Below are 20843 nucleotides of genomic sequence, written 5' to 3'. Positions count from 1 at the left end.
AGATACTAGAGACATAGTATAGTGGCTAGCTGAAATATAGATAGCGGTGGCGCATGGTAGCCTGCAAGGAGATACGCTGTGCCGTGGTTTGGCAGGCATCATGCATATTGTACCGAAATGACAGGTCACAGTTACGAGGCGATAGACTAGCATGTTTAATTCTAATATGTACGATAACATGGGCTATCGATCGTGGATTATGTTTGCTTTTTTGGTGGCTTTCGAGTATACTCTGTTAACCCCTAAACCCTAAGTGTTCTGGCCTTTGATGCTTAGTTAAGCTGTTGCCTCTGCCCAACTTCGTTGAGTTCAGGTCACAGTGTATGCGTCGAATCTCTATTTATCCTCCACTTTCATGTTTATTTCTCAAAGAAGAAGTGGTTAAAATCTTCTAATTAGATTGCAACAATACCCTTTCATGGGCCTTGAGGTAAGCTCTATTGCCGGTCCCTAAGTAAGCATCAAGGGTCCGAGTATTGGTTTTTCTAGCTCAAGAGGACGCGAAAAAGTCAAGCACTTGGTCGATCCTCACACCATTGGCGCCCCAGCCCAATCCCACGCCTGCGTGGCGCTAGCCCGACATGCCGACGGTTGCGCCATGAACACCTGTACCGCCGCCGGGCTGCGTCCATCCTGGTCCATAGGAAAAAACCGCATTACAGCGTCTCGGCGAATAATTTTGCCCGATACTGTGCGCGGGATAGTCTCCTCCGCCTGCAAAAATCGCAAAGCTGTGGGCAGAATAAATGCGGCTATCTTGTCACCCACCAATTGTGCGCGCAAATGTGGCTGTTTGAAGGTCAGCATCGGCATCCTGGGTGAGTCGAATCAGGGCTGCGGCGCGGTAACCACAGTTTACGTCTGGCATGGCGAGGATGTACCCTTCCCTCATCCCCGGGAGCTCGTTGAGCTTCTGTTCGAGGGCGGATATGGGAATCCTATAGCCGTAGTATTTTATGACTGCGAGCGTGTGAGAATATACCGTCGTGAATATGACTTGTGGGCCGATGGTCACTCACAGTCTGTTGAGGCGCGACCATGGAAGAAATATTTAGTGTCTTCCCGCGACACCAGATCACCTGTTCGGTAGAACCCGTCGTCTGTAAATGCGGCTTTTGTAGCAGCGAGGTCGTTCAGATAGCTTCGGTCTGTGTTAGACGGCTGTTTGGTATAGCATACTCAACGATGGTACATACTGCGAGAATACTGCTGGGCTTTTGATCAGCAGCTCCCCATGATCCCCTTGGGAAAGCTTGACAGTCGTTCCCGACACCGGATGTCCAAAGGCAATTCTAAAATAATCCAAATTCTAGTCAATTCCGTCGTACCCAAATTTCAAAAACAGTATAAGCTCACAGTCCTATCCTCTGTCGACTCGTTCCCCATAAAGAGACATATTCTTCCAAGCACAGGCCAGGTAGACTAGAGGGAGGATGACCTCCAGACAGGCACGCTCAAAAGGGAAGTCCTGGGGGCGGTGATCCATGCTTTCCGCGCCGACAAGGCACCGGTATCGCCGAACATTCCTTGCCGTGAGAGGGCTGACTATCCAGCACGCGGCAAATCCTCCAGCAGCATAGGGCACGTAGACTAGCCCGACCTGCCAGGCCTGGAAGCCATATTGGCGCTCGAAAAGCAGCGGGATGTTGGCGAAGATAGCCATGGTGCCACAGAAGAGGACGGCCTGGAATGCTACCAACAGACCTGTCTGCCAGCTGCCGAGGAGTCTGATTGTATCGAGAACCCCCTGTCCAAGCGTTGAGGGAGGTTGAGGGGTCGATACTTGACAGTATTCAAGGGGATACAGCTAGTCAACCAGAGCCCGATTCTAGCGCTGGGGAGGCGCGCTCCCGTCGCGGACCACCGCGCGGCACGACTCGCGCAGGAATACCAGGGTGATAAACAGCATGACCCCGGCATATATTGCTAGGAACCAGAACACACTTTGCCACCCGATAAACTGTGCGAGGAGGCCGCCTGTGACCGATCCAAGCAAGCTGGCCAGGGTGTAGCCCGAGGAGGTGTAGATACGGTACTTCGCACGCCCAGCACGGGTGATGATATCCGTCATGGTGGCGATGCTCACCACGGACAGACTGCTACTGCCAAAGCTCTGCAGACAGCGTAGCGCCATAAGTGCGGTGAAGCTGGTCTGCCATGCGAGGCCAAGGTTGGCCCCCAAAGAAGCTGTCAGGCGGACGATGAAGACCGGTCGACGTCCAAGTTGGTCCGAGAAACTTGCCGTTAGCAGGGAAAAGAGGGCTTGTGTAATCTAAAAGGTGTGAACCGGTTGCTCTTAATACTATGTAAGAGATATAGTGGTATGGTACCACATACACAGTGATTGTAAGGCTCATTTCACTGGGGGAGACCTGCAGATCTCGAGACAGACTGCCCAGGATGGGAAAGTAGATGCTCATCGGTGCTGGGCCCAGGAAAGTCATGGTGGTGACAATGATAATAGACAGGACTTTCTCGGGCCCTGACAGTATGGAAGGCGATGGTGATTGAAGAAAGTCTCGATCTTCGGTCTTGCGTGGCTTGATCAATGTTCCTTGGTTTGCATTGTCTTTGCCATTCTTGAGTTCGGCAGGATCAGGTTGGGATAGTCTCATGTTCTCAGATTTCTAGAAATAATGAGCTGATAAAACTTGCAAGACACAAGACATCGGCGTTGGAATAGACTACTTCTGGCGGACCTGAGAGGGGTGTTCTGCGTGGCGGGCAAAGATTGATGCAGGGGGGTATCATCCCTTTTCCAGCACATCACATCCTACATAATTCAACCTCTATGTGTGACATAAGCATGGCCATCTTTGTCACTCAAACAGAAAACATAGGAACACTCTCTTATTCCACGAAGCGTTGCAGCCTTCGATCTATTGATTTAAACCGTGAAGCATCAAGACCAAAACCAGTACCACCATGTAAATAATCGAAGTAGTGCTATTGTCAAAATCAAGCATTATCACTATTTCACTATTATGATGGAGATTCTCGCCCTAAGCGCATATTGGGGATCGGAATCGCATTCATGGATGTTGTATAGGAACTGGTGTTGAAGGGTGCTTTTTTAGGAGAGATTTTCTTTCTCTTTTATTATGATTTACGACGCGACCTGAAAGAAATGATAAGGCAATATTGAGAAACGAGAGGATGAACATGAATATAGAAAGATCGAGTTCTTGTGGAATAGTCTCCGAGGGGGAGAGGTTTCTCTGAGGCTTCGGAGCAAGGAAGTTTGATCTGATAATCGCAAGAATTGCTTATAGTTTGCTAGTTGGTTGACTTCCCGCTATGTTATCAGAACATCTCAAATCTTGATAGCCATCGTATCCTATGGAGTATATAAAAACTGAACACCTATGATTTCTTGATCGACCTTTCCCTACGACTAATCAAGGTCTTCCGAGTCGGCTTCATCAGAATCTATATCTGACAGTTCTATTTCTTCCGCCGACCTTCTGCGGGCTTTCATCTCCTCTGCTTGGGAATCAACGTCCAAGCCATGCTCTCGATAGGCCGCAATAATTTTCATCTTAGTCGTCTTAACGCCACTAAATCCACGCCCGAAACCCATCGCGCACTGGATTATTTGCTTGGTATGTAGAACCAGACCCACTTGACCAAGCATTTGATGAAATGCATCTTTATTTGATTCTTGTCTTGAATGGAAATCAATCGGCTCATCTAGTAACCAATATAGACGTGCACTCTTGAACTTTCCAACTCGAATAGGCGAATCGAATAGCAAGATCCCGAAGAGTCTTCCCATTCGAAGGCCCTCGTCTCTATTTTTTTGCTTCATAAGATTCGCCTAAACGCACCGTATTAGCCGGGAGATCCAATTTTGGATAGATTGCAATAATAACGGGTATAATAACGCAGAGAGCGCTATCGCCACCCCTAGCGGAATCAATATGGAAAAGGCCAAGCTCTAAAATAGGAGGCTGTTGCACGAGCATCCTGCGCCAGCTAGCATCTTTCTGGACGAACCGATCCAAACTTGCGGGATCTTTGGTCATCACGCAATCGGAAAAAAGAAAGTCGCGCTTGCGTGGCTCGCCCTCGGCAGGAAAAATAGCAGGGAACATCTCTGCTAGCAGCAGATTGGGTAGCTTTTCTCCCATGCCCCATTCGGATTCTTTGATTGGAGTGAAGAAGAGGGGTTTTTGAATCGATAGTGACTTAGTGATTAGATCACGCCAATCTCGACAGACACGTTGGCAAGATATTAGAAGAGTGCGCATATCTATCTGAAGCAGAATCATTTCTAGAACCTCGGGTATTTCCAAAACTGGAGGAGTCGAGATTGAAGGAGTGAAGGCCTTCCTAGCCGCTCTTCTCGTGACTGGTGCCATTGTGCGATACAGGACGGATAGTATCACCAAATGACCAGGAACTGTGGGAGAGGTCTGAGGGATAACTGCATGGAGGCGATATCTAAGTGATATCAACAGCAGAGCCTCACGGAGTCATGACCGTAATGGAAAAAAAACTTGCTGCCGGAAACGTTCAGTTTATTTACAAATGAAGCGGGGTTTTACCGCTAAACCAAAAATGTCAATGACACTAATGGTTATCCCTGTAGACTCGTCAGAATCACCTCGCCATCTCTTTTGGTCATGTTATATAGATCATTCTTGGTGAAACTAGAAATTCCCCAAGAACCAGTCTCTGTTCCAACTCCAATACCACTTGTTCCGAGACATCTTTGATCCTACCTAATTGACAGGCTCTATCCTGTAAACACTAAACCTCCATTCTTACATTAGTGTACTCCGCATCCTCAATCCCTCTTCTCAAACCCTTAAACTAAATAGTTGCTCCTCACATTATGAGTGGCAATATATACAAAATATTGCAACATCATCTGTATATCGCTCAAACAATTTTCTCTGGTCCTATGGGTATGCGAAACATTTGACGGAGCGTCTACTCATCTAAGACTTTGCTACATAGATAACAATCGCCTCTCCATTCTACGGCCATTACTCATTCATCCCATCCAAAGTTTCCCCTACCATCAATTCTGCGTACCTATATCGACTCCCAAGCTTATATTCACGGCCGCTCTTGCTATCACCCCACCCCAGATTATCCAGTTCTCGTTGCAACTTGAGGAGCTACATCGTCACTCGACTCTGGAATCTGTACCAGTGGACGTGGTGATCGATCGGCTTCTGGCCTATGTCGCTCTTAGAACTACCGAATCGGAGCCTACCGTTGTACGTTCGGCCCAGATCCCGGTTAACGAAAATTGGACCCGCTCATCCCGTCACCGTCGCATCCCTTGGGCCAAGTTTAATGCGTCAACACTTAGACCCGAAGGCAGTACATCTAATTACCCGGACATACTTCACGATAGGGAAATCATTCAAGCTTAGCGAGGGCCAAACAGTAGCTATCCTCTAGAAGCTTTCCGAAGCAGAGCATCTAAGGGTGGATAAGAACGAGATTTCTGAGAGTAAATTTAAGGGCTAGTGGTTTTGAATTACTGCCTCCTGCTACATGACCTTCCCCATGTTCTCATGTGACAAATTTTCCAATGTACTGGCTACAGTTCCTATTGTTGCTGAGCCTATATGGTGATTTTTTTTTTCTAAACGAACGTTACTCTCTATTCGCATATTCAACCTTCAAAAGCGTCGATCCAAAACTGGATAAAGATGCTGCTTTTTGAGCTACTCCACTGGTCTGATCAGTGGGCATCCTATGACGACGATGATAACTACAAGCTCAAGATCGAGTTCGCTCAGAAGACCTGTTTGGGTGGTGTCATAGTCTGGGCCGTCAGTCATGATACCGCCGATGGCAAATCTACCAACACCCTTGCCGGGTGGGCGCCTCAGTCCAAATCAATGATACTCTGGGAGGTGGATAACGATGTCGTTACAACTAGGTCCAAAAAGTTTCCCGGTGTAAGTGGAGCAACTGTGGTGAAATTTGCACTGGAGACTACGTGGCTGTTAGTCGCTCTGATCCTGGCCACAGAGATGGCGAGCTGATGCTCGAGGAAAGAGTTTGCGAGGATGGCCTGCTCCATACCCTTTGCTGCTCTAAAGAGGCTGTGCCCAAATGTGGCTGGTACACCCATAACAATGGCAAGTGTGATTCCACGTGCCCAAATGTCATGTTTGAGGTTGGGCTGACCACTACTGCATGCAGCAGCGGCTACCAAGCTGCTTCTTGTGAGAAGGTGAAAGATAGCACCAAGCTTTATGTTGATCTTCTGCAATGGTTAGACCACTTCCCGGGCAACTGTGCTCTTGGGGATTGTCTCGCAAACGGTGGCTCCAAGTCCGATATATTAGTCGAGGAGAGAGCTGGCAGTGGCGATGCCATGTGCTGGGCAACCGAAATCGACGTTTGGAAAAACACATGGGCTTTTCCCAGTCGCAAGCTGTGCTGTGGCTCCGATGTCAAGGATGGAAACTGGGAGGACTGCGACTGGTATGGCTCAATTTGAGCCATCCCAGATGGAGAGTCTGATGACAGGTGTGCGAATGGATGCCTTATAGACAAAATTGGTCTTGGGTCTGGGAAGCCGGATAATAACAATGACTGCAGTGGAGGAAGACGAGCATGGTGCTGCTCGCCGAATTACTCTGTCACTAAAAATTGAAGTAAACCCTGAGATGCAACAGTTCCGGGATGCTCTCAATAATTATCTGATTGACGGAAAATGTCCCACGGAATAAGACGAAAGCTCAATGACGAGAGAAGACTCTTTGACTGCCAATTATCGCCCGAATGGTAACGGCACTGATCTTGCTCGACGGAGCGAAAGCAAAAGTACAGCCAATCTTGATTTCGCTATCTCTATTTTGGTGCCCCTGCTAAAGAAGCCACGTTTTGAATTGTCACCCAAAGAACAAAATGAGGCCGACGATTGGGATGCCTGGACCAAAAGGCTAGCCTACTCGGTCTTAAGCTCGAAATTTTGCAACCTTATGTGCCAGGCCTCGGATACTTCTGGGAGATGGGCGCTCGTTCAACGACGCAGAACATCCTCTGCCGACAAGACTTCCGAAGCGCTTCTGCTTCAGCTACCGAGGAAGATGATCCATTCTGCAATGGAGATCCTTGCGACGTTGATGTCGATCTTGAACTCTGCATGGAGGAACAGCTCGATATGGATGGCGATGATGACAACGAGGAACGGGACGTCTCCACTCGGGATTTGGACTTCTTTGAGAAAAGAGCCGCTTCAAAGAGCTATTGAGCGTTCTGCGGTGGAACACAGCTTGATAGTCGGTTATTGAAGATGAAGCCAGCCCCTTATCCCAGCGCTGGAAAATGGAAATCAACTAATGTGGTGTTCAAAGTGGCTTGGAATTATCAAAATCCGAATGACTGCGCCAATCCCCTGGTTGATTTCATCACTAACACAGGCAGTATGCGTGATATAGAGCATATGCTCAAGCTTCAGGTGACAGGCGAGTTCTTCAAGTGGGCCACTAATGGAAAACTCGCTTCGGGCAGTACAACGAGCTTCACAGCATTGAACTGCAAATATTTCCTTCCTCTGGGCGTGCCCCAAAGTGGAAACACGGTGTCTATGCAGGGTGACCTCTTTAAGACTGCACAAACGCTCATTGAACTCAATAGACCACACTACACTAGAGACCCCTACACAGAGGGTGGTATGCCAGCCTTCCGCATCATGGCTGCGCTGGGTACGACAACGAACCGAAAGAAGTTTTACCTCTTGCAAAAGGCCGTGAATAGAATGAAAGCCAGGGTTAAGCTGCTGCTTATAAACTTCAACGATCTATCACGCTAACAATTAGCAGATTTTCGGCAACAAGCAACCGATTGATTCAATTAAATGGACAACTCTTGTTCAAAACACGGCCAAGCCCGAATTTGCGCTGAAGGATATCAAGGCAGCAATTGCCGTATAACACCATTAAATAGACAAAGATATGAATAAATCATCGAATCCGATTGTTGAGGATTTGCGCAGTATCTCTGAGAAGATTGACAGCGACCCATCGAAACCCTCTGATCTGAATGCCTCACTGGTAGAAGCTTGGGATGGGTGGTGGCCAGATTGGGTGGACATCAACTCGACCGGTCCCAAAAATAGATTCGTTCAGCTACGGCTGTTATGAAGGTTCAATGGAACTCCATGCCAAGCGCCTCCAAGTTGAAGCCCATTGTTCTTGCTAAATTGAATATGCTCGAGGGGTACTACTATGCGATTGTGAAGTTTGACTTGGACGTCTTCAGGTTTTAGTTGGTATATTAGCGGTTAGACATGAACTGCAGTTGAACCATTTCAAATTTTCATTGTGCATTTATTCAGCTTTCATTGATTTTCGAAGGTGCTTATTTAATACCAAGAACTTTTGATTTGCTCAAGTGGAAATTACCGATAGTTTACCACTAAAAAGGCCGCTTCCTTGGCACAATTCATCCTTGGTTTCTTATCCACTCGGTTCCACCTTCAAGTTGCGGTGCATATTAAATTGCCCACATATTCAGTTGCACCGGGTCATCTTTCGTTCATGCTTAAGCCCAATTTCCCCAATAATATCTGGACTTTGCGCAGGTGGGACATCAGCTCTCCATAAGAATTCTAAGCCATGGATTCACTCCCCTTCGAGGTCAAGGGACTAATTTGCGCCTTTGTGAGGAGTTTACTCATCTAACCAGCGAATTCAACTGGCTAACTGGTTTTTTTTTTCCCTAGGTCAAATCCTATTCACAAGACGATCTCTCCTCGCTGGGTCGAATAGATCGCACTTGGCATGAGGTTGCTCTTCCTCTTGTCTACGACACCTTGAAAATCGTATTCGACAACAGGGAACATCTCCTAAAAGAACTCGCAAAGGTCTCCGAAGGGCCACAGTCACGATTATTTCAGCTTTATACTCGAAGACTTGATCTAGTCTGTTTGGATGGGTTTCAGTTTCCGGCGCCTATAAGAGCCGTGTCAGAGAGTGGAAAGCCTAACCCGCGGCTGCGCTATACCGACTACGCACCTGTTGCATCTCTGAACACATTTCTTGAAGACTATCTGGACCGAGTCTATGACGAACAAACCCAATACAACCGGGCAGTCTTTTGGTTCTTTGCCGAGAAAGACTGGGAGCCCTTGGTCTCACTGATTGCCCGTCTGGATCATCTTACAGAACTGAACTATGCTATCAAGGACATGTTTTCTCCAGCACTTTATCATGCTATACGCCAGCGCCACCCAAACTGTCGATTAAATATCTGGATGCCCCAGTCATTCAGTCGTGAAATTGCTCGGTGCGGCAAATTCCGCGGTATCAACTCTGAAGCCGAGGACCCGTTCGAGCTGGACACCCTTCAGTCTCCAAATCTTCACGCTTTAAGCGTGAGCCATAACCTCACGAAACATAAGTTCCATCTAGACGCTAGAGAGCAAAGCAGTCATTTTGCTGAAACTTTTCCGTTCCTTTTAGCCGCTCCCAATTTGAAGCACCTGCAATTCGAATATGGAGGGTCATCCAAAGGAGATCTGGCCAAATTGAAGACTCAGTGGGAAAAATCTATGCAAAGCCTTAAGCCTATGCCAGTGGCTTCGCTCAAATCTCTTTCCTTTGGTGGCATGTTTAAAGCCTACTGTCCTTGGGAGGATGTCTTTATGTCCATTTCTCATCTCGTTGACCTATCGAGATTAAAGTCTCTCGATATCAGCGTTTCCCGGGCGCCTAGTCTTCTTCGGAACGTCCGTTCAATCATCCCCAATTTGCAGAGGCTTTTTATCAACATGCATCTTCAGGAAAGACATTATGATGATTTGGAGGAGGATGATCCCGAGATGGTGGGACTGATACAGGAGTTTAATCCGCTTCGATTCCTTGCAGTTCGTGGGCTGCGAACCTATTCGGCTCTTCACAAGGTGAGAAATTCCGCTTTTATCACTGAACCTCATAGTTCGATATACTTACTATCCAGATTAGATCCTTATATATCATGGAGATACACTCAAAGGGCTTATGATCCAATCCTCCTCAGATCGTCGCAAATCTCCCAATACTGATATCGGATATAAGTACCCACCGCTGAACGGCCAACAAATCATCGAGATCGCAAAGATCTGTCCAAACCTAAAGGAACTTCTCCTCCCTATTAAACGTGTTGGAGGCAGACCGGAAGAATGCAATGTCTACAGAGCATTAGGAAAATTCACTCGGCTTCACACGCTAGTCCTGGAAACGATATATGATCCAAGATCGAAACCCGAACAATACACTCAATGGCTTGATGATTCCCTTGTACGAGAAATCTTCAGAAACGCCGCCACAGACGTGAACCTTGTCAAGGCTATGTGGGGGCTCGTATTCTCGAATCAACCAGCGCGGCTATTGAGAAATCTTCGAGTGATCCCGATCGGCCAGGCAGATTTTGCAATCAACGGTGGAGACAACGGGAAATTTGAAAACTGCCTGTTGAGACAGTTAGGCCGCTCCTTCCTCCTCATCCGATCACTAGGTGACACTCCCAATGTCCAGGAGATCGGTAAACTCGACCCGGAACGCTGGCAGAAGTTCCTTTCCAGTTTAAGTCCCCACATGAGACCACTCCCTTTTGAAAGGGCGACGAGGTTATTGAGAAGTGTCTGGCCTGGCATGCGATGGAATGATGAGACCTTTGTACTTTCGGGCTGGGAAAGCTTCCCTTTACAAATTGATCCCGATGGAGAACCGCAGTCTGCCACATAATCGGCAGATGAATTAGATCAAAACTTAGTTTAATAGAACACGTGTGAATATGATAACAGTCAGAGACTTCATTTCTTGCATCCCAATGCAGATGGAATAAGCAGAATCAGATTTGCTAACAAACAACATGCAATAAGCGGACCCCTAAACACACAACAGTATCATGGTATGAAATCGAATCAAACATTAAAATATCGAATGTGATTAAACATGTGGCCTCGAACATGTTTTGCACTCGCATAAACGGGTTCCAACGACTGCGCCCGTCCAGTTGCGTAAAGTGTAAGTTCAATTTACCGCTGCATCACTCAGGTGGGAAGAACAAAACAGATTCGATAATACTGGGAAAGAGAGGACGGGGACAAAAATTCAGCGGGATGCTGCCGGTCCTGCTCTCTAACCTGTCGCGGTTCTGAGTCGGGAGACCCGAAGAACCTGCCAACGTCTTTGCTGCAACGATACGGATATTTTCATTCTGGCTTCAAGGCTGTATCTCTTTTTCTAAGCCAATTTGTTAATTTAAAAATATGGTTGCCATATTTGCATCACTAGCTACAGCTACTACTATCCCTAATGGGTAGACTGAGCGCCAGTCGTCCAGCGATCCAAGACAAAACGAGCCGAAATCGTATCATTGACCCGTTCAGAGAGCGTGTTCCTCAGCTCGGTGGGTGTTTTGCAATCTATTGGATACCAGAAATAATTTCAAGCGTCATCGTTGGGATACGGTGTGAGCGAGGGCCATGGACGAGCCCAATACTCAGCATAAACTGGGTCCGTAATTTCGGTTTAACGTTCTTTGTCTCGATGGAGCTGAATATAATGGCATTTCTGCGGTTCTTTGAACAAGAAGCTGTGGACTAGCTCCTGCTGATGCAATCGGACCTGAGGGTCAAGTCACACTATTCTGAGCGGTCTCGATACCGGTACTGGTAGACCTCTCATCATGCGAAGTAAAGAAAGAAGCATAATCAGGGTCGTCTTCTGTAATATGCAACAATGAACATAGTCTCGTAAGAGTATATCCAAGAATCCGAGGTCTACTATCGACTGACTGGGCATCATATTCATTGCAAAAGACTGGGTTATCTGCAAACTTGATCATCCGAAATGTTGTTCCATGCATTTCCTTCACGGCTGCTTCTGTTTTACCGAGTGCCATTCGATCAAAAGACTCCCCACCATTGTCGTGCAAGTCAAAGCGACAGGGATATACCAAGTATGCGTCAAGCTTCGATCGATACCTCTCAGAACCTCACCCAACTGCTGCGCAGGAACCCCGGTCTTAATACCGTCAAGCCCATGTTGTTCGACATAAGCAGGTGACAAACCAGGTATCACATTTTTCAAAATTGACGACAACTCATTCGTGAATGTCACCTGTGCAATAGCGATAAAAATGGCCGGACCCATGCTCTGCCCGAACAAGATAACCCCGATCCCAATATTGACATCTGCGGTATTTAACGTTGTTTGCATAGCCGCCTGAGGGCCTTGAAAGCCGATGCCTCCACTGAAACCTACAAATCCGGAACATACGATGATTTTTGCAAATCGTACGTTGTCATCAAGCCCGCGGCAACTGGCATGCACACGGAAGCGAGGAGCATGAAAGGGGCATAGTAGCCGAGCGTTGTAGTGCCGATATCCTGAAGGAAGAGGCCGAGCATCATTCCAACAAGGATGGGCATTATCAGGTAGCCGCTCTCGCTTGGGGTCTAGAAAATTAAAAATTGTCAATGAGTGTACCGTGGTCAAACACTAGCCAAGGATTAATACATGGGATCGAACGACTTGATAGTACGTTGGTAAGTACCACTCCAAGACGTTCGTCATCGAGTTAGTGCACGCCGTGAAGACGAAACCGGCAATGACATTTCGGTTTTTAATAATGCGGAAAGGGAGTGCTGCCGAGTCTCCGCGTCGGTATTGATTAAAGAAAAACGCGGCGAGTAGAACAGCGAAAACAACGAATAATGCGATCACTTTCCCATCTGACCAAGAATATTTTGTTCCAGCCCAAGATAGGGCAAGGAAGAGTGCTGTTAAAGATGGGATGAACAAGAAATTGCTAACGAGATCGATCTCTTTAATCTTTTGAGCGAATGTGAGGTCGTCCACTTCACTGGCTCTTGGGTCCGAGAAAAGCAAAAGCAGGGTCGCCAGCGATACACCACCAATAGGGAGATTGATCCTGTGAAATAGTCAGTTGTAAGCTAAGTTTATCGTGTCTGTGATGATACTGGATTACCAGAAGCACCACCTCCATCCCAAAGACTGCGTCAATGCACCGCCTACTATAGGTGCCGAAATTATTGCAAGCGATTCCACACAAGCCATCAAACCCGCAAACAATGGCCGCTTGCTAAGCGGTATAAGTTGCGTTATGACGGCAAAACATCCAGCCAAACCCCCTGAGAACCCGAGACCAGTCACCGCTCTTCCTACAATGAACATAGTCGACGTAGCAGCTATGGCACAGAGTAAGGAGCCAATGATGAAAATGGCATTGCTTAACAAGAATACAATCTTGGTCGAGAAATGTTTATACAGCTTCGCAAACCCGAATTGGAACGCGCAGGTGCAGAGACGAAATGCAGATGAATACCATCCCACATCAGCAACAGTGTGGAAGTCGTCGGTGATGCTTGGCACAGCTGTAGCGACAATGTTAGCATCTAAGCCTCCTTGAATCATAACCACACATAGTGCAAAGACGGTGCACCAAAACTTAGAGCCTATTGGATATTTGGGTTCTGTGGAAGGGGCAGGCTGAATGTGAAGAGGCTCAGTTATTTCCGAGGTTGCTCCGTGTGATGGCTGTTGTTGCTGGTTTTGCAAGCTGGGCCAGAGGGTGGATATTCCGTGCTCAACTGAAAGCTCCTCTGTTGTTGTTGTTTCCATCGTATGAGTCTTATATGAACAGTGGTATCTAATGGAAATACGGGGGGAGGGGGTCACCATTTGGCCGTTTACTGGCTAGGCTGAAAGTATCACGTGCGATCAGCGCCTCTCCAAGTGATTCTCGCTAGCTCACAGCTTACCTTGGCAGCATTTGTGGAACTATTTGTAATGATTGGCTTTATTGATTATGTGCAATTGTCTTCCTGCTCGGTTCAGTTGTAGTGCTACAATCGGCTTACTAATTCGCGATTCCACTGTGACCTGTGCCGTACGAATGATTAATGGAGCTGAGAAGTGCGTCGAAAGGGACCTATCATTGACAAGATACGATACGAAGTTCCATGTCTAAAAACTGTTATAAGATCCAAGAAACTGTGAGGGGCACAGGTCCAACTCCTTTGGCACTATTCAAAAGGATTATTGGTGCATTACATTTCTTTAATCGACTCTTTTGGATGAGGGGACTGTCTTAGAGCCGAGTAGAATAGTTGAGTGGACGCTTAGCTTAGAACGATTAGCTCGCTGAAAAGGCTATCTGTGTTAGGACCTCCCAGCGTCTTGTCCACATCCGTTCGAAGACAGGAGTAGGGAGATGACTTGATTCGCCCATTTGATTATGAGTAGCTAGGTGGGTGATTTTTACTGTTGTATGTTTTTTTTTTCGTTCTTGCTATTTTTTAAGTTTCTATTTCGAGACCATGCCGACTGGGCAAAGAGTTTATCCACCATGGGTGCGAGCTGGTGCCAAATGAGTCGACTGCATCACTGTTTTTCTTCATTTTGGCCAATCCTTGAATGAGTGCCTGAGTCCGGATAATGTATATTGTACTAGATGGGTATGATGGAAGTATCTGGAAGCGTTGGCTGGGGACCATATACGCGCACTCTACTTTAGGATTATGGCCTGGTTGAGCCGCGCACAGGAAGCTTGAAATACCATCGCACTGAGGGAGACTAGTACGAAGAGTACTGTCATTCGTCGAATAGAGATGCTTTCACATGTAGATTACACATTCTCTCTCAGAGCCTATCGTTGATAGCAGTCGTGGCGCGTTGATCTATTATAGGGTTCTACTTGTACTTTACTATAATAATCTAGCGCATAGGAGGCTGCTAGAAAAATGCGGTTCACCACTAATACATAGCCCATCCTCCACTGGCCGAGATCACCTGTCCGGTAATCCATCTGCTTTCTTCACTTGCGAGCCACACCACTACTGGGGCAACATCCTCAACGGTGCCTACCCGGTTCTGGATCGGAGTCTGAGACTTCTGCATTTCAATAGTCTCTTTGGGGATGTTTTCCATGAGTTCCGTCTGAACAGGGCCTGGGTTAACTGAGTTGACGGTATGTCCACTGCTACCTAATTCAGCAGCCCAGCACCGAGTCAGGCCTTCCAAGGCTGCTTTTGAGGAACAGTAGGCAGAAAGTTGTTTAAAACCATGCCGTGCACCAACTGATCCAATATTGATGATTCGCCCAGGTGCCCGCAAATGAGGTAAAACAACCTGGAGCATGAGCATAGGGGCGCGGACATTGAGGTCGTAGACGAAACTGAAATCAGCTACCGAGATATCCTCGATAGGCTTGACAAGCTCTACTCCAGCATTGTTGACCAATACGTCAATATTATCACCAAAATGCCGGATTGTTTCTGTGACGATTAGGCTCGGGGAAGCCGGGTCCCGCAGGTCAGCCTTGACGGCAATGGCGGAGGCGCCATTATTGAGGGCGTTGATTCGTTCGATCAGGGTATTCAAACGTGTCTCGCTCCCAGGAGAAGTGTAGGTGATGGAAACTTTCGCTCCATTTTTTGCAAGCTCAAATGCTATGCGCTCACCAATGCCACGTGAGCCCCCCGTAACGATGGCCACTAGACCGCCAAGACGAGGATGTCTTTGGATCTCCATTGTGGATAGAACCAGGTGAGGACTTTCGGCTGGGTCTTTTTTAATATGAGATGTAAAGCAGGGGGTTGAAATTGAATGTGTGCTCCTGTCACTGCCAATGCCTTTTTATATTGCGCCTAAATCTCAATGGCATTTTAACTCCGTTAATTCCATGGAAAAGTGAGATGACGTAGTATGATTCAAGACCCCTCACCATCCCATCTGATTAGGGATCTTGGGCGGTCAGCGACTCACCGCGTGTTTGGCGTCGATCCGTAAGTTCACATATTACGGGAACCCGTAAAGGTAAACCCGACACTGCCGGCCTGTCTGCGAAATAGGTCGGCGACTAGGGGTAGTAGGAATAGTAGGAGAACAGAACACAAGAGGTGGTTCGGGGAAGAGAAAGGTGTCTATTCTGCTATACTACTAATTGTAAGTCTTATACATCATGGAATTTGACACACCGCTACCATATGCAGTCAGCATTTCCCAAACTATAATAAGTAAAAAGGATTATACATGCGGCGAGGCAGACCGCTGAGTGGCTAGCTTCGAGATTTCATGGGCGCAATGAGATGTAGCTATTCTGTTTGAGTATAAAACCTCGCCGCGGCGGGAAGTCGCATTGGCAAGATTTGCGGCCGGAAATGCGCGGAGCTGGTAATCGAAGATATTAATGATATTGCATGGGAGGAAGCTGATAAAGATTCGACAAGTAGACAATCTGGTCAATTGGTTTCTAGGCCAACAACCACCTGCTCGGCCTGGCAATCAATTTATGTGGTCATCTGAAAGATCCTTGTGGTATTCGATGTCTTAAATGAGTAAATACGCGCAACTTATTCTTGCTTTTTTGGTAACGAAGGGGATCTTGGTATGAAAGTATACAACGGTTTCCGCCAAGCTCTCACGTGGCTTATACTGAAAGTCTAGTCAATGCAAAGACTTTGACATCACTTCTAAAGTTTAGGCTTTTGTTGCAATTTTACTAACTTATATGATCAAACTATCCCTTTGCACGCCCTCTATAACCTCTAGCACTTCCTAAGGCGTATATATATCCTTCAAACGGGCCGGCATCACCTAAGTCACGGTGGAGATTACGTTATCGATAGTAGTGGATGCTTCGCTCAAAATCAAGGCGTTTCTTATGTACGAATTAGGTAGAGTGCGTTGCCAAATTTTCGTATGTCCGATACTATCAAGACATAGGACTTAGCCGGCTTAGGGACTTGTTCCGATCTAGCTGCTTTGGTAGATGATCGTCCGTGTCGCGATATCGCGATGGGATAATGCGGAGCCATAGCATGGCTAAGACGATTATGTTCCGCGATAAGTGGGCGTCTTGAGTGAGCACTGGTTCCGATAGTATCATGGCCTACGCAAGGGTTGTTGCAATGCAACATTCTACAAGATGGCCGCTCAATCTCACTGCTCCCGCTCCGTCTATGACCATGTGGTGGAAGCACACGCAGAGAATGATACTATCTTGCATGGCATTGGCTTGCAGTCTGAGAACGCGATTTAATTCTTCGAAGGCCATTTCAAATAGCGTTGAAATGAAAATTGTCTTCTATGCAAGATTCCTTGGAAAAAGAAGAAGCACCGGAGCTTTGGGGAGCAATGTATTGCTCTCTCATTGATCGCGCATCTTCACCGATCCATGAACTAGTGTAAAATGCGCGTCCACTATGCCGTATATGGCGTAGTCTTTCAAAAGATTCCTATCCAAGGATCGTCCGTCCTTTGACACACTCGGCTCGATAATTCGGGAGATGAGGAAGAGCTCTCAGCAACGTACGAAGCACGTAAGCATTCAAATCCAAAGTGCTAAAATCTTCAATATAGATCCGTTTTCCCATCTAGATCTACTCCATTGATTTCAAATCTACTCCTCCACGAATTGGGTACCAGTCTTTTAAAACACGACAACAATCTTTACAGTATGGCCGAGTAATCTCAACCAAATGCATGCATTATCCAGGAATTGAGTATGGTACAAATAGAACCTAGGTATCATGTACAAAATGGATAGCGAAAGACATATACATTCATAAAGTACCCATGGTGAAATAGCCAGGGTATTTCATATCAAAGGCATTTCCAAATTCGCGGAAGTATATCTGCATCGCATGGAAACAACCCTATAAGAAAAGCAGAAAGATAAACCTTCGTCTCAGGCACTAGATCCCTCTTCATTCCCATGAGGATAAGATTTCGAATGAGAAGGATTAGCAACAGACATACTCCTCTTGTCATTGCCACCCTTCACACGCCCAATGCCAACCATCTGAAGAACCTCCCTCCAGAATCCAGTGGGTGGGTCAAGGAAACTGTCCTCGTACGCATCGATAAGGGGTCGTTCCCAGACAAGGTCAGCTTCATGAGCCTTAACGAACTTCGTCTTCTTGACAAGCTTCCAGATGAGGAAGAGAGGAGGAATAACAATCTGCATGGTGTAGTCCGACCAGAAGGTCGAGACAGACCAGGGCTTGTAAGCTGGATACCCGTAGACGCAAGTAACGACGATCATCCAGACGAAAGCGATGTATGCGGTGTAAGGCTGGAACCACGCATAGTAGGAGAAAGATTTGCGGTCTAGGCCTTGGGCTTTGCAGGCGCGGTGGAAGAAGATGTAGGTTAATGTGATGGTGATGTAGTTGATCAGTCCGCCGGCTGTGACCAGGCTGGCGAACCAGGTGATGACGATGGAGGAGCTGCTGGAACACTGCAGGAAGGAGAGCATTGGGAAAATCATCACGATGCAGAAGCAGTAGATTGGGACACCATTGCGAGTGGTGTGGGTCAGGATTCTGGGGGCTCTTCCATCTAGGGCAAGACCGTAGAGGGTACGGATTGCGCAGTACGTGTATGTGTTACCAGCGGAGAAGATGGATGTGAGTAAGAGTCTGAAGTCAATGTTAGTATGTTATATTGTGATTTGTGTTTTGTACTCACGCGTTGACAATGGAAGGGAAAATCTTAATGCCCATGTTGCGCATGCCAATTACATAGGGGGATGCAGCAGCTGAACCGGAAGAACCACCTGTCACAACTGAAACCAGGGCAGGATCATTGGCAGCACAGATAATACCGACAGCCAAGGCACCACCGATGAAGAAAAGACCGAATCGGATGTAGACAGTCTTGAAAGCGTTTTTGATGTAAATGCGAGGACGTTTGGCTTCAGCGGCGACCATTGAGATGTACTCGGGACCCACGACAGCGAAGCATGCTGACCACAAAGATCCCAGGAAACCCTCAAAGCGGCCGAGAGCACCGGTGTCCAGGTATTCCATAAATGAACCTGGGTTGTTCCAGTGACGGAAGCCGTATGCATCATGCTGTGGGTTTCCACCAACCATCGTGATGAATGTGAAAAAGAATAGAGAGAAGATCAGGATGACCTTGCCGCCTGATAGCCAGAATTCGGCTTCACCATATGCCTTGACAGCAAGGATGTTAAGACACCTATGCGAGGTTAGAATCTAGATGGAAGTGTGGCTCCCGCGAGGGAACGGACGGGCCGATCCGGCTGTCAGGATGACTTACCCATAGCAAATAATAACTCCAGCACAGATACCAGCAACTGGGCCGGGCTCGGTGACAACATCACCCCAGAACGACAGTACCAGTGTGAAGGCTGAAATTTCGAATGGAATCAAAAGTGCCTCATAGAAACTATATGCAATGTTAGCAAACTTACTCCAAATGCCTGGCATCACGTGGGGTAAAACGGACAAAAAGTTCCAGCCGACCATAAAACCAAGAGCATCGTCTACCCATTTTCCAGCCAATCGGATAAAACCACCGCTAACAGGGAAAGCAGTGGTCATCTCAGCAAGACAGTTGTTAACCATGGCCAAGAAGATACTCTGAATCGTAAAGGCAAGGAACAGGCTACCGGGTCCACCATGATAGAGACCAGTACCAATGCTCACGAAAAGAGCAGTTCCGATGGAACCACCAATTGCGATAAGCTGGATTTGACGGTTTCCAAGATGACGCTGGAGGTTGTCGGCATTTGAAGCCATTACACCTTCCTGGACATCCCGAGGACCTTCGGACTTGAGCCCTGTGGTCTCTAGCACGCCGCCGCTTGTCTCTTTGTCTTTGTCGCTTCCGAAAGCCATTTTGCGTTCCTTTTTGGTCTTTCTGTTTTGTTAATCTGTTGATACGGATGGGCAAGGCGCAGTCGATCAAGAAGCTAGAATGGCTAGGTCAAGGTGTTGGTTGTCGCTTATCGGTTTGGCGCATGGGTCTTTAGATAGTGTGGGCTGATTTAATGCTGCAATGGAGATGATTTGTCGCAAGGGTTCAGTCTGGCTGCGTCGTAGAAAGTGAAGTTGTCGCAATGGATGCTGGTGGCGCAATGGAAGTTGTGGGACTCGCGCTGGGGAAGTCTGGGGTAAAGGCGTACAGCGGAGATACCTTAGCAGAGCCGAGAAAAACAAAGAACGAAAAAGTGCTCTTTGAAATAAGAACCTGGAAGGAGGGTTCAAACTCGTAAGATCGAAGATATGCCCTATCTCAGAATCTCAGATAGACATCTCAGATAGGAAAAACTTAAGAAGTGGCTTAAACAGGGGTTATAAAGAGAGCGAGAGAAAAAAAAAGTCAGTTAATTTACGTCCAAGCCGCCCTATACCAGATACGACATTAGTCCAGGCGAAAAAGCCAGTTAAAAAGCAAAGCCAGCCGAAGCCCTGTCAGCCATCTGACGAATCCCTGTTTTTCTCTAGCCCGGACGGCACTGCGATTGGGTGGAATTACACTTCTATCAATATCCCCGCGCGGGCTGAGACGCTTCTGGGGGCTAACCTGGCCAAACCCTATCAGAACACGAGCGTTGTCTGGGCGCCATGGATCGGGCGCTTTGGAGGCGGCACGTGGCGTAGACGCTATGATCAATGTCGAGGTACACTGGATCAGAATGCCGGAAGTGGCCTAGGGAGGGATTCCTATGTCGCATTGGGGGAGAGAGAACTTCTGGACGCTTGCAGTCGGAACCCGGGCACCCCGAAACTGAGGTTCTCGGCTGTGCACGGTTCCCCCCACGGCACTCGGTGGCGCATTGCCTCAAGGTTATGCCTATACTCGGACACCTTGCCACAGGGGAGTGGCAGTCGGAGCCGATAATTTTGGTCTAGACAGAGTGTTGCGAGTGAAACTCTTCTCAAATATGGACTGTACGAAAGAGAGGAAAAAGAAGTAAGAACGCCAAGTCGAGCCGTCGGTGTGGCCTTAGGCCAAAAATCCAAGGCACCTTGAAATGTCGCGTGTTACCTTCGACTGTGCCACCCTTATTTTCTTCATTGTGCTCTGCATTTGTATTTTGCGATTTTA

At 47.4% G+C, this 20843-nt stretch overlaps 9 protein-coding genes across 9 annotated transcripts; 4 read left to right on the top strand and 5 right to left on the bottom strand.

The window, feature by feature from the left end:
- Nucleotides 1–571: 571 nt before the first annotated feature.
- On the bottom strand, nucleotides 572–2615 carry N7508_010380 (MFS transporter; the record flags this gene model as incomplete). Its single annotated transcript, XM_058468440.1, has 7 exons — nucleotides 572–714; nucleotides 769–960; nucleotides 1020–1141; nucleotides 1197–1292; nucleotides 1395–1807; nucleotides 1862–2272; nucleotides 2331–2615. The coding sequence occupies 7 exons, from the start codon at nucleotides 2613–2615 to the stop codon at nucleotides 572–574; spliced, it is 1662 nt and encodes a 553-aa protein (XP_058316286.1).
- A 779-nt stretch (nucleotides 2616–3394) lies between these two features.
- Nucleotides 3395–4361, bottom strand: N7508_010379 (uncharacterized protein; the record flags this gene model as incomplete). Its single annotated transcript, XM_058468439.1, has 2 exons — nucleotides 3395–3817; nucleotides 3873–4361. 2 exons carry the CDS (start codon nucleotides 4359–4361, stop codon nucleotides 3395–3397), a joined length of 912 nt encoding a protein of 303 aa, XP_058316285.1.
- Nucleotides 4362–5669: 1308 nt separating this feature from the next.
- N7508_010378 (uncharacterized protein) lies at nucleotides 5670–6469 on the top strand (the record flags this gene model as incomplete). The annotated part of the gene is made up of 2 exons (XM_058468438.1): nucleotides 5670–5902; nucleotides 5974–6469. 2 exons carry the CDS (start codon nucleotides 5670–5672, stop codon nucleotides 6467–6469), a joined length of 729 nt encoding a protein of 242 aa, XP_058316284.1.
- Nucleotides 6470–6982: 513 nt separating this feature from the next.
- N7508_010377 (uncharacterized protein) lies at nucleotides 6983–7225 on the top strand (the record flags this gene model as incomplete). The annotated part of the gene is made up of 1 exon (XM_058468437.1): nucleotides 6983–7225. One exon carries the CDS (start codon nucleotides 6983–6985, stop codon nucleotides 7223–7225), a length of 243 nt encoding a protein of 80 aa, XP_058316283.1.
- A 42-nt stretch (nucleotides 7226–7267) lies between these two features.
- On the top strand, nucleotides 7268–7907 carry N7508_010376 (glycoside hydrolase; the record flags this gene model as incomplete). The annotated part of the gene is made up of 2 exons (XM_058468436.1): nucleotides 7268–7723; nucleotides 7797–7907. 2 exons carry the CDS (start codon nucleotides 7268–7270, stop codon nucleotides 7905–7907), a joined length of 567 nt encoding a protein of 188 aa, XP_058316282.1.
- Nucleotides 7908–8591: 684 nt separating this feature from the next.
- On the top strand, nucleotides 8592–10700 carry N7508_010375 (uncharacterized protein; the record flags this gene model as incomplete). Its single annotated transcript, XM_058468435.1, has 3 exons — nucleotides 8592–8636; nucleotides 8699–9877; nucleotides 9939–10700. The coding sequence occupies 3 exons, from the start codon at nucleotides 8592–8594 to the stop codon at nucleotides 10698–10700; spliced, it is 1986 nt and encodes a 661-aa protein (XP_058316281.1).
- A 1131-nt stretch (nucleotides 10701–11831) lies between these two features.
- On the bottom strand, nucleotides 11832–13604 carry N7508_010374 (efflux pump antibiotic resistance protein; the record flags this gene model as incomplete). The annotated part of the gene is made up of 5 exons (XM_058468434.1): nucleotides 11832–12213; nucleotides 12261–12418; nucleotides 12480–12894; nucleotides 12952–12997; nucleotides 13046–13604. The coding sequence occupies 5 exons, from the start codon at nucleotides 13602–13604 to the stop codon at nucleotides 11832–11834; spliced, it is 1560 nt and encodes a 519-aa protein (XP_058316280.1).
- Nucleotides 13605–14738: 1134 nt separating this feature from the next.
- On the bottom strand, nucleotides 14739–15515 carry N7508_010373 (SDR family NAD(P)-dependent oxidoreductase; the record flags this gene model as incomplete). Its single annotated transcript, XM_058468433.1, has 1 exon — nucleotides 14739–15515. One exon carries the CDS (start codon nucleotides 15513–15515, stop codon nucleotides 14739–14741), a length of 777 nt encoding a protein of 258 aa, XP_058316279.1.
- Nucleotides 15516–17673: 2158 nt separating this feature from the next.
- Nucleotides 17674–19630, bottom strand: N7508_010372 (uncharacterized protein; the record flags this gene model as incomplete). The annotated part of the gene is made up of 4 exons (XM_058468432.1): nucleotides 17674–18406; nucleotides 18456–18968; nucleotides 19050–19178; nucleotides 19239–19630. The coding sequence occupies 4 exons, from the start codon at nucleotides 19628–19630 to the stop codon at nucleotides 17674–17676; spliced, it is 1767 nt and encodes a 588-aa protein (XP_058316278.1).
- Between the last annotated feature and the right edge of the window lie 1213 nt (nucleotides 19631–20843).

Source organism: Penicillium antarcticum, assembly GCF_028974205.1.
Source record: "Penicillium antarcticum strain IBT 31339 chromosome Unknown utg000009l_segment0_segment0, whole genome shotgun sequence".
Classification (NCBI taxonomy): domain Eukaryota; kingdom Fungi; phylum Ascomycota; class Eurotiomycetes; order Eurotiales; family Aspergillaceae; genus Penicillium; species Penicillium antarcticum.
This window is presented reverse-complemented; position numbering and strand designations above follow the sequence as displayed.